This window comes from Sphaeramia orbicularis, chromosome 10 (assembly GCF_902148855.1).
Source record: "Sphaeramia orbicularis chromosome 10, fSphaOr1.1, whole genome shotgun sequence".
Lineage (NCBI taxonomy): Eukaryota > Metazoa > Chordata > Actinopteri > Kurtiformes > Apogonidae > Sphaeramia > Sphaeramia orbicularis.
In genome coordinates this window covers 30,587,004-30,599,990 of record NC_043966.1, presented here as the reverse complement: position 1 = coordinate 30,599,990, position 12,987 = coordinate 30,587,004, and the positions used below count along the sequence as shown (strand labels likewise).

The window sequence follows — 12,987 nt, the reverse complement described above, 5'->3', positions numbered from 1 at the left end:
AACCCTGTGCATGTCTAAGCACAGTCGGCTAAAAATGTCCTTTCCAGAAAAAGGGGGGAAAAAAAGAAAAAAATGAATTCTCCAACACAAAACAGAGGAAGAAAATTCATTTCTATTATTCTGCCTTAAGATCAAATTGCTAGAAGTCTATGTATAAAACATCCAGTGCATATCAGAAAATCTTAAATGAAATAAAATAACAGATAAGCTTAATATCTTCAAGAGCTTGTTGGATCTAGATAAGAATTCCTCATCTGCAGTGTTTATAGGCATGGGAGTCATGCATTCGCGTTATCATTAATGCAGGGTTCAACTGGAGAACAGCAACTGAAACAGTTTCTTTAAGACTATGCTTCACAAACGCTTCTTAAATTAAACAGTGGCTGTCTGTGATATGAAGTTGTGGTCCTAATAGATTGCATACAATTAACATATAAGATGATAGAATATATAATATGAATGTCTCGTGTGAACGATCAGAGTAAGTGGTGATAAAATGAAAAGTGGGATGTAATTTAATGAGGATGTTTCCCGATGAGATGGTTACAAGAACCAATGGAAATATCTGCAACACAGTAGTCAAACAATAAAGTATGAAAACAAATATACATATATATTCATATTTTTATTTATATTTCATTTCTGGGAGGATATCTTGTACACCAAATATCCCATTGGCAGTTAAGCGCATTCAATGTGTTTAGAAGCCAGAAACAGTCACTTGTTTTAACAAACACAAATACAAAATAAAGATAACCACAAAATAATGAACTGCATGTATATAACATACAAAAGAATCCCATGCCTACTCAGTAGGTAACTTCAACATTCCAGCTCTTGAAGATGTGGATATTTACACTTAAGTTTTACAAAAATATACTTTATTATTTTTCTCCTTTTTGCTTACATTCTAACGAAATGAAGCGGTGCCCTCATACCTCGTCCCTTTTCCTCCCTCTGAGTACGACTTACATTCTGTAACAAAAATATTCCCTCAACCCTTAAGGCGAGATGCAGTGCATCCTCTCTCGTGCACAGCCGTGTCACAACATCAGCAAGGCTTCACAAAAGGCACCAAATAACGGGAGCGTTTGTCTTGTTTAGTTTTTTAAAAATGTTTTTTTCTTTTCTCTATTTTTCCATATATCCAAGCGATATGTTACATGTGAGAAAGAGAGAAAGAGATAGTACCAGTGGATGATATTTACAACAGAAACTAACATCACTCTTACTCATGCTTGAATACTTAAGTGCTTTTTTTCAAACAATGTCAAAACGTATCACAGCATCATCACTACATAATAGAGAAAATATGTAGAAAATATGGCCCTGCTCACTTCAAATAATACAATGCAAATATGCAAATAATTTTTCACATCAATGGTACCAAAGAATGATAAAAACAAAACATGGCACATGTACAATATACATATATGGTAGCTTATGTATATCATTCAGTGTCTTTTGTAATATTTGAGTGCCTACAAGGGCAAATGTGCCTTTGCACTTCAACTGCTGGAAATCTTCTCCGTACTGGTTTGTCTCTTGGTTTTTTGTACCTAATCACAGAGACCCGTCAGTGCTGGCTTCTACTCCCCATTTCTTGAGTCCCTTATGCATTTGAAGTGCTGCATTTGTTTTACAAAGACAGAAAAAAATCCCTTTTTATCTTCTATAGTCTTTGCCCAGTCCTTGACACATGTCTTTTTCACTCTTTCAGGTAAATCTCAAGATTCACCTAACACTGCACAGGGAGCACACAGAAAAGTGCTTTTTGGAGGGGAAAACAAAGTCTTTTGATGCTGATTTCTTTCCCGTCAAAGAACCTTAAGGAAGGAGGGGTGCAGAGAGACTTTAAAAAGTTTTTCTCTTTGCTCTTTCTTAGCAGATCTCGATTGTCCTTGGGGAGAGAGTGGTCTGCATGTCTGATAGTGGAGTGGGGATGGGGGAGCTGTAGATGTTGGAAGCGACCGATGAGGGGAAGGACGAGGCCACCTGGGACTGAAAGGTGTTGGACATGGACACTGATGGGTAGGTAGTGGCAACTGAAGGAGATGGGTAAGAGGTGTGGACGGGAGAGGAGTAGCAGGAGGTGACGGGTGAAGGGTAGGAGGACACTGGAGAGGGGTAGGAGGTGATGGGAGATGGATAGCTGGAGGCGGGTGAAGCTGCCGATACTGGTGCTGCAGTTACTACCACTGCTCCTGCCTTCTCTGCCTTCTTGTCCTTCTGCCGTAGGTGAATCTTTGTGTGCCTCTTCCTCTCATCACTGCGAGCAAATTTGCGTCCGCAGATCTCACAGGCAAAAGGCTTCTCGCCAGTGTGAGTGCGGATATGTGTTGTCAGGTGGTCACTGCGGCTGAAGTTGCGCATGCAGATGCGGCACTGGAAGGGTTTCTGGCCTGTGTGGATGCGGATGTGACGTGTCAGCTCATCTGAGCGTGAGAAACGCCGATCGCAGGTTTCTACGGGACAAGCGTAGGGCCTCTCGTGCGGAGGTGTCTTGCTTGGCCGGGTGGGATACTTGCGCATGCGGCTAGGCTTAATCAGCTGGGACTGGTAGACACTCTTAAGGTCCTGGGAACCAGTCTGGGTGGCGAAGGCCTTGATGGTGGACAGAGGAGTCAAGGAAGGCTGACTTGACTGACTCTGGAAGGGCTTTTGGTCAGGGGGCACCAGGCTGATCTCTCCCTGCTGCTGGGGAAAGAGGTAGTCAGGAATCATGGGAACGGGAAAGCTTGTGCTGCAGGTCTTGCCATTGGGATAGGCAGGAGGAGGATACTGCACTGCTCCAGTAGAAGTTTGAAAAGCCTGGCCCTGATCAGGAAAGATGTCAGAGTTGGGGCTTGAGTAGGTTGGGGCGGCTGAGTAGATGGGATTTGGCTCGCTATGGTGGATGGAGGAACTGAGGCTGGAGCTCTGAGATGAGGAAGAGGTAGAAGCAGAGGAAGAGGAGGAGGACGGGGCTGTTGAAGAGGAGGATGAGGTGGTCTGTGAAGCAACAGAGGAGGAGCTGGAGCTTGGGGGGACGTTGCTCATCAGACCGGTGAACAGACCCAGGATAGGCTCTGCCCAGAGACTGTTGCTGCAGGAGGTGGCGGGCTCCAGGGTGAAGCGGCCTGTGTATGAGATGGGGGGCAGCCTCTGGGTGGGGTAGGTCTGCTCTGACACTGGTTTCTCACAGTTAAAGGGGATATCAGGTAACGTATCTGTGGGGAGCAGAGAAAAAAGGGAAAGATTAATCAAGCTGTCAGTTTGTATGCAAAGGGGAATCCTGCTAGAGTGGTGGAGAGCTCAGAGAAGCACCTCCAAATAAACTTTTTACCCCCAACTCTAAAATTGCTTCTAACAAAAATCAGCAGGAGCTCATGTGCAAGCTAAGCCTTCTCACACTTGCATTTCGCCTGCTCTCACTGTCGATCTTTCTTTCGTCTTCCGTTCTTCCACACACGCGCACACACAAACACTCACATTCTTGAAGCCCATCACAGAGCCTGAGGCAATTGATTACTGAAACTGCAGTTCAGCTGGTTTTAGGAATGCAATTTGAATTGAGCTGTAGGAGTGTCTAGAAGCATGTGGTGACTGAGCAGTGTTTGACTCTTCCGTGATTCGACAGGGACATAGAGCTGTCAATATTTTTTTTTTTGGTCAGTAATAATTTCCCTCTTTTATGTTTTATGTTTGTAGCATTTATGAGTATATTTCACATGTATAATCTTTTAAAATTAAAATGTACTTGTAGCTTGTCTTAAGTCATAACAAACAATTTACTATAGTTACTGTTATGCTCTATTTTGAAAATATCTCATTACAACTATAACACTTCAATCATATAATAAAATTTTGATTGTATTTATTTCTAAAAAGAGCTTTCTTATTGATTTACTGTGGTTTTGCAGATGTGATCTATGCTTTAATAAAATTTTACATGAAGCGTACATAAAAAGAGGCAAATCTCAAGCTCTTACCTCCAGCAAGGTGGTCGTACTGCTCCCCTGGCTCTCCGGAGCCAAAACCTGCACCCTCAGGTGCGGAGGCGGTAAGGAAGGGGGTCCCAGAGCTGATCATCATCACCTCCTCCAGCTTGGGGTAGTTATCCATGGGGGAGTGAGGGAAGCTCAAAGGTTCTGAGATCTGCAGGGCTGGGAGGATCATCTCGGTCTTGGCTGCAGCCATCCTCTGCTGGTGCTTGAGCTGCAGGGCTGAGGCTGCGCTGGTGACTGATGAGGAATGCACAGAGGCTGGTTGCACGCTGGTAGAGTGGTGCCTCGCAGGTGGAGGAAAACACTTAGCCCAGCTCAGGGAGCGCTGCACACTTCTGCTGATGCCGAGGAAGATCTGTTTGCTGCTTTGCTCCGCTCTCGTTTTCCAGCTGTCCTGTTGTTTTCCTTTTTCTCAGAGATGAATAAAGATCCACTTGTCTTTTCAGAAGAAATCAAAAGTGTCCTTTATACTCATTCCCTAAGATTCATCAAAATTAATCAACAGATTAATCTTGATTTTTTTTCTGTGTATTAAATGACTTCTTGGATGGATGTTGTTTTGAATTTACTTTTTACTTTTGTTGTGATATGTCTGAGTTAGGGAGTTCTATGTGTTTGTCTATCTAGCTCTGCTCTAACAGTTGCTCTTGTGGGCTCTCAGGGCTCTCTGAGCTGAGAGGTTTCCCCGCTTCTTTTATACCCTCTTGCCGTGACGTAGATGTCCATATTTGGAGTGGAGGAAGCCCATATTTAGGCACTGCAGTGGAGGACACATGACGCTGGCCTGGGGGAAAAGCAGAGCAGAGACTTTATATTAAGCACTCGCAGTAAATTGCGAAGACAACGCCGCTCTTCTTCTGTCCCGAATCAATGTATCTTCATCGCAGAACAGCTCAGCGAGACAGCAGCATAATTCTTGCTCTCTCCCCTTCGCCTCTTAGATTTGATTTGGATTTCCCATCTGTGCAGCAGGCAGCGCTGAAGCCGGAAAGCTCAGCTCCGCCGTGCCTTATAAGGTCGTGACTACATAAGGACCTATTCCGGTGGGTTTCCATTTCCCTGTCCTTATTTGGAACTTCCTGAAGCAGCGCCGATCGCAGCTTGGCAGTGAATGAGAGGCAGGAGTGCAAATCATGTCCAGCGTTCACAATAACTAATGTCAGCAACAGAATCCTGGGCTTCTGTGCTTAAAACACCAGCTTCAGCTAAAATGCACACTGTGAGAGAAAGAGTATGCATCAGAAAAACAAAAAAGGCGAAACAATACCGTATCTACAAACGCAACAGTTCTCTCAATTTATCACACATATTGCAAATAAGTACGAATATAAGCAGGAGTATAATACTTTTTTTTTTTTTTTTTTTTTTTTTTTTTTTTACTTTTGAAACCCTTTAAAATAGCCTTTTTTTGCTGATACGTGATTTTCATACAGTGTTGGCAGCTACAGTATTATTGCAGTGCAGGAAAAAGCCCTGTGTTTATTGATCCACTTGCCTACAGTTAGTTGACATGTTAAACTATAAACTGTATTTGGATTGAGATTTAACGGTAGATGTTTTAATGCAAGGGCTTTAAAAAGAAAGTGTTCAAACTCTGCTGGCTGCAAAGTTCCTCTAAATTAACTTTCCATTTCTCCCCACAGTGGCATTGATTAATGAGAACAGATAGCCGCGGATGCTGACGAGGTGCGGGGCGATCCGTCTAATTGAGGGGTGTCCCCGGCTCAATATTCGGGGAATCTCTCTGCCACTCAGCGGCCTAATGGGCCGCATTAACAACGCTGCGCACAGCTGCCAGGACGCCTGCGGGATACCGATGTTCCCCCCGGCTGCTTCAGCTTCGGCTGGCGCGCCAGCACTCCTCGGTAGATGCTGACGGGAAATCAATGTGTTTCCCTAGCTGCTGACTGGATCTATATGCAAGCAACCTCATTGGGAAACATTGTGGGCAGGACACTTGGAGGTGGCCTGAAAAAGAAAAGAAATACAAACAAAGAAAGAGAAATATTGATGCATTGGAGAGGGCAGTGCAGGTGAGATTCTCCGACTTTAAATAGCCTCATTTGAGTCAGATCTATGGTCTATGATCATTCCACATGGGCTACATGTTGACACTATTCTTTATTCATGGGGACACAGTGACTATGACGGTGATTAACATAGTGATTGATCAGAAAACTGCAGACAGACAGACAGACAGACAGACAGACAGACAGACAGACAGACAGATAGATAGATAGATAGATAGATAGATAGATAGATAGATAGATAGATAGATAGATAGATAGATAGATAGATAGATAGATAGAATGTGGCAAAAAGGAAATAAAGTAAAACTAATTCAGGTGCACAGTGTGGCTTATTGGTCTTTACTGGATTGAATTCTCTCCCAGGCATTTCCCATTCAGCCTCTGGCAAATCTCTCTGTTTACCCCGATTAGACTGATAGCAAAATTCTGTCATATATTATGGATGATCTGGAGCAGAGGCTCCTTCACAAAATCCAAATAAGCCTGAAGTAGAGGGCGCAGCTGGAGAATGTGTAATGTTGTTTATTCATACAGTCAGATATACATAAATGATCAAATCTAATAACTTTTGAAGGTATGTGGCACTACACAGCAGTATTGTATTTTAGGAGGGTAAAATAACCTCCTCCACACAAACACAGAGATACACACTCCCACACAAAGTTGCACCAAAAGGGATGGCACCTCTTTCGTGCATGTTTGTTTTGGGAAAAAAGAGAACATTCAGCAGAAGATGATCTTGGTGAGTTACACGAACAGACTTTGTGTGGTAAAATAACAATACCAAATCCAAATCCAGTTTGTATCCACCACTGATGTCATGCATCAGTTACCCAGGTCGATATATTTTGTGGGAAGGAACAGAAGGAAGAGCAGAGAGTGCAGATGAGAGAACTCATCATCTGATGACAATGTAATAAAATCAGGTTAGGGAAAACTCTCTGAAAAGTAATAAAGTAATAAAGATGATAAACAGTTCACAGTGGCTGTTTGGGCCTCCCTTTACTCAGATGCATGGAGGGGGTGGAAGCCAGATCCTATACGAGCAGGGAAGCAGAATTAGGCTGTGATTGTGTATCTGGTGTGTAAGTGTACATACTCACGATGTGTAACTGTTACATGCTTGTGCGTGTGTGTGTGTGTGTTTGGGTCAGCCTGTTCACGTTGCTCAGTGTGATCCTCAGTGCTGCCCACACAAACCAGCCAGAGGAGTCCTCGCCTGATGAAACTCCAACGCGCTGCCAGCTAGCGAAAAGAAAAGGCTCTCCCATTACCTACGCAGCCACCACACCCCTGTTCACACACATACACACACCCTGCACGAGCACTGGTTAATAATTAATCATGCCCCAATCTGCCACAGAGAAACAACGAGGAAGTAGAGAGCGAAGAAAAATAGTATGGAGGAGGAGGAGAAGAAGGAGCTAGAATGCAAAAAATAATGGAGGGGAGAGAGAGTGAAGAAATATAAAGACCTGATGAGATGGAGGCTGGTTAAGAAAGAGAGAGAAGGTAGGAAGGAAGGGTGAAAGTGATAGAAAAATAGAAAATAGTGAGAGAGAATCCGTACACCCACATACTGTACGTGGGAGCAAATACCAAGCTTTGCACTGGTATTTGTCAGGAGCCAATGCCAAACAGGAAAGAAAGAAAGACACTCCTGGTTCCTCTGTCACGCCCATCCTCCATCACCTCACCCCCAGGTCCACCCACTCCAACCCATCGTGCAATCCCTCCACATTAGCATACAGGTGTGTTCAGATTGGTGTGCCCCATGATGGGTGGACGGAGGCTGCTACCAGTGCTTGGTTGTTACATAACGCAGCGGAGGAGAGGGAGGGAAGGATCGTGTAATGATGGAGCCAGAGAAATAGAGTGGACCGGGCTATTTTGGAGCACAGAATTACAGCAGTTTTATCTTGAGTGGGATGGGGTGAGAGTGGTGGGTTTTCAGATTTACAAAAAAAAAAATGAAATGTGGCCTGAATGTGATGGGGTAGAGCTGATAATTAAATGGGAAAAGAGTGGAGGCCTGATCGTCTTGGGCAGAGTGACAGGTTGAATATTAGCCCACAGTCACAGAGTGATGGGGAGAGGAGCAGAGAACATGATAGGAGGGTATTTGATAAATGTCATTTTTCTCTCAGCTTTTAAAGTGATGGCAGCAGGAGTGTGCAGCATGACCTTTTACACACAGTGAGATGCGACTGGGAAAAGACAAACTGGCGTTAGAGAGATGAAATCTGTTGGAAATGCTGATGAAACTGTGCAGTGTAAAGAGCCTGCAGAAAATATCAGGACTAATTGGCATGCACGAATAGCCAAATGGATCTAATGGGATTGTAAAAACCACTGTAGAGGAAGACATCGAGCACATATGTCTGCTTCAATACTTGACACCTTGACACAACACTGCAGTCATCATAAACCTTGGCTTGCTTATTGAAATCTTATACAGCTCATAACTATACAATGGAGAAGATTACAGTACACCACCTGTTGCTGCTCTGAAGCAGACAGACATTTTTGTGCTCGGTTCAGAGGAGGAATGCCGCTAAGGAATTCTGGTCTTGTTTTTAGTGACATACAGTATGATTGTGCTGTAGGTACGATCACCAGTGTTCTTTAAACTGTGGGAGCTGACCTACTAAAGCTTTAGGTGAGTATTTGAAAAACAATCCGCTCACACTTCACAGCCTCTCGCAGGCGTTCCTCCCTGTTGAACGCCCCCCCCCCCCAGGCTGTAGAGCTGGATTGGTGTTAGAGTGTCACACAGAAACAAGTCCCTGGCGTCAAATAGCTGTAAATCTGCTTATCTGCCTTCTCAAGGTAGTAGGTGACAGGGAGACAATTACCAAACATGGCAAAAAGCCCACCCCCAAAACCGACCCCTGCATGTCCCCAAGGATGGGTGACTCACAGAGCCCCTGGCCTGTTTGTTTGATGCCTTTGACAAAAGAGCTGACCCCTGACCTTTCAGCTCCCGATGAGTCACCGATGCCGTGTTGAAAGATGGGGTTTCCCCGCGCCGTGTAGCTTTGTTACAGTGACAATATAGCAACGGGTAACATTTAAATGTTGTCACAAACCACTTTTTGTTTTGTCTGAGCTGTGTATGCCACAATCTGTGGGCAGCACAAGAGCATGATACCTAATAGAGCTACATATAGCCTCTTAAAGGTTACAATTCTTCTGTCTTTGGTAGCTCATACATAAGCTTAGTAAATCAGTAAAGGATACTGTATTATACTTCATTGCTTCAAAAATATTCTACTTACAAATGCTGTTAATGATTTTAAGTTAAGGTATCGTCATACTGTTACTGACTGTGAAATTTGCCTCATCTTATTCCTGGTACAAACTGTGCTTAAGATAAAATCTATTCTGAGTAAAATGTCTCCAGCAAAGCCATCTCCGGTTGTGCTCACTCCTTCTTTCTCTGTGTCAATAAATTCAGACTCACATTTAATATTGAACCAACCACATCAGGTTCCAGCCACTTCGTGGGCTAAGGCACAGACTTGACAAGATTCACTGGAAGCTTGAATTAACCATTAAAATGACACCTTATTGCACCAACACAGTGCTCCTCATTGGCTGGTTGAGCTGACTATAACCCACTGTGCTTCACACTGCTGACATCTTAATTTGGGCAGAGAGCGAGACAGGAAGAGATGAGGAGCCAGGGAGGCAGAAAGATGCGGCTTCAGCGTCCAGACTGAGCAGCAACTGGTTTGTTGTCTTTAGCAAATACGTTTGGGTGTGACTCATGTACATACGTACTCTGAGCAGACAGAAAACATCCAGAGTCAGAGACCTGTTTTTATTCTACTGCAGTCTTCTGATTTTTGCAAGGAGTTTAAAGTTTGCTTTAGTCCACAGACATGTGGAGTTCTGCCAGTCCACATCTGTTTATGTGGAAGAGCAGCTTAATGCAGCGTGGGTTTATTATTGCATCAGACAGTCACGCCATCACCCTTGCTCATTCCTTGGCCCTTGACGTTTATTGAGAGAAAGGCAAGAAAGTGGAGATAGTTTGGTTTTTATCTTTTCCTCTTAGAACCAAGAACTATAAACACAAAGCTCGAGCTACTGAAAATTTGGTAAACTTACCCTGAAATCGCCCTGTCTCTCAAAGGATGACCTGTCTAAAACTGGTGTTACACAAACAGCTAACGCATATGCCCGCCCACCACACATACGCGCGCGCACACACACACACGCACACACACACACACACACACACAAACCTTTAAGTTGTTCTCCAGGGTTTATTTGAGCTTTGAGTCAGATCTGAAGTTGCCAAGACAAATAGCCTCCTTGGGTCCAGTGGCCAAAGCTGTTCCCAATAACTTGCTGTGAAGTGAAAATGACAGTCAGAGAGGCACATCTACTCAGGTGAGAGTTATTTGTTTTGTAGTGTCTGAGCTGAAGTAAAGTGAAGGAGCAGAGATAAATGGATACGAGAGATACAGATGCAGAGGAAGTGATGGAAAGCTAGATTCAGAAAGTGACTGAGACAGACACAGAGATAGAAAGAGAAAGCAACTCTTGCAGGGTTGTTGACAGGTGGGCCTGAGGGCAGGTACGACAGGTTGATTCAGGTAAAGCCCCTCTCCCTCCCCTCATCACCTCCACAATCCTCCAAACCCTCCCCAACAACCTCAGCTGGAGACTGCCGATGTGGGATAGCCTACAGGGCTGAGGAGACAGCTCTCCATCAGAAAGCCCTGGAAACCTTTACAATCATACAATAATCATTTAACTCTGAGTGCCGTATGTCACCAGGCATGATGGCTGACGAGGCAGACAGACAGACAAGACGACAAACAACACTACCTGCAACACCCGTTGTGTTGTGCTTCCAAGAATAAAGAGAAGAAAAAAAAAACAAGCAAAGGAAGGAAGGAGGAACAAAGAAATGAATAACTGTCAGAAGCATTTGGCTTATGGGACAATGGTTTTTTCAGGAGTGGAGGCTCCAGGGCCTAATGTCACTCTGGGTCATTTGGCGTCTCTGACTTGAACCTTTCCACTAAAATTTGACCGGCAGATTTCATACACTCTGCTGCAGCTACAAGATGGTGTATTTAAAGTGAGAAGTGATTAAAAGTAATTTAATTTGCTTTAACAATTTAAATTTAGATGATGTGTGACAAATTAAGACAGAGCTGTCTCTTTTTTCATGTGGAGGCATGGAAATAGCTGGGTGTGCAGGTTAATGGTGGAACTGGATTAAGGAGACTGGATTCATACATAATGCAGGCATTTACCTTAATGGGGGAAACGTGACTGGTGAGCAGTGTTTACATTAAAGGAGGGTGAGAGTTCAGCTGAGCCGAGGGGATATTTTTCTGCCTACGCTGGCGGCAGACAGTGTAATGAATTTCTATAAAGCGCACTGCAAATAAAAATAAAGACACACAGAGGAGGTTGCATGTTGATAGGTGTTGGGTGATGCTGACAAGGAAGATGAGACTTGCAGAAGTGTACAGTTTGTGAAAAATAGTCAACCCGGTGTGAACTCAAAATTAAAAGGCAACATGTCTCCTTCTTTTTACCCACTAATAAGAGTAAATACAATAAAATAATAAAATTCATAACACCTTTATTATCTCCTTTTCAGCAGAGCCACACAAACATGCTGCCATGTTGCCACACACCGACGTGTTCCCTTATTTGTGTTTGTCTTGCTATCCAAACACACTATGCACGTGGTGTATTGAACACCCACTTACACACATGGAGATGTCCAAAGGCTGATGGGAGTACAGTACATGTATCCACAAGTGTGCTGACAGCACACACCCAGCATATAGCCTGACACTCTCTTGGCCACAATACACCACACAATTAAAATAAATCTCCTATGAAGGCCACATGGTGCTGCTTTTTCTAACAGCCAAACAGGGGAACAACTCCATAGCAACACCAGAGAAATGTTTACGTATGAGAATATTTGGATTTGCACTGTTGGAAACATAAACAGGTTGAGTGTCATAATTTAGTTAGGAACTGGATTTCTCTCTGTATTGACTTAAAGAGTCAAAGAAAAGAATAACGTGAGTTGGAAAGTCATGAACTTCCATTTTTCTCACATTGGGATTGTGACAGTGTGTGTTCTCATTATGAGCACACAGCCCTCTATGGGTCTTACTCTCTGAGTCTCTCTCCCCCATCTATCTCTGCATTCCCAGACAGCTTTAGCAGTTCAAACCCTCGCACTGCGGCATTGTCACACACCACACTGGTTGCCATGGAGAAATAGTCCTCCTGGTCTCCAAGGTACCCGAGTCTATTGTCTTTGGCTTCTTTATTTAGATGAAAACATGATTTGTTGGAAGGGATCTACTTGTTTTTTGCTGCTTCTCTTTGCTGCCTTTTCTTTCTTCTTCTTTTTCCTCCTCACGAGCATCAATGCAATGTCGCATGATGTGTATTGTTTCATTCTTTTCCTTTCCAGGAGTTTGACTATGCGCATGTGTGCGTCAAGCTCGTCTGATGTTTTGTAGCAATTAATTTCAGTGTGTCTGCATGTCAGCGCCCCAGGAGGGGGGCTGTATAAAAGTTTTCCCCATTGCCACAGCTCTCGCCAGGGCTTATAATTGCCTTCTATTACCAGGGCTGGGTGTCACAGCGCCTGCCTGTCTGTCACCAGGAGACTCTCAACTACCGACAGATGATGAGGAAAAGGAGTTGGAGTTTTCTTACTGCTGCTCTTTTTGGTAGGAGAGATAATACGGGATATAGATATAGATATATACAGTAAATAAGTACAGAGTATTGTCCTCCTACTCTGTGGCCATACTTGTTGTGTTATGTAAAAATATCACTGTACAATATGCACTTAGTTATGCACCTGTATTGTGAGAAAAAGTTGATTTGGAGACAGCTGCATAGGAGCTCTGCACTAACAAACCATCAACCCATCAACTTGAGCTACATACCAAACAACAAAGAAAAAATGTTCA

At 43.7% G+C, this 12,987-nt stretch overlaps 1 protein-coding gene across 1 annotated transcript; it reads right to left on the bottom strand.

Annotated features, from left to right (window-relative positions):
• Positions 1-606: 606 nt before the first annotated feature.
• Positions 607-4,817, bottom strand: egr1 (early growth response 1). The gene is made up of 2 exons (XM_030145733.1): positions 3,972-4,817; positions 607-3,209 (listed from the first exon to the last, which is right to left on the bottom strand). Exons 1-2 carry the CDS (start codon positions 4,177-4,179, stop codon positions 1,882-1,884), a joined length of 1,536 nt encoding a protein of 511 aa, XP_030001593.1. The 5' UTR covers positions 4,180-4,817; the 3' UTR covers positions 607-1,881.
• Between the last annotated feature and the right edge of the window lie 8,170 nt (positions 4,818-12,987).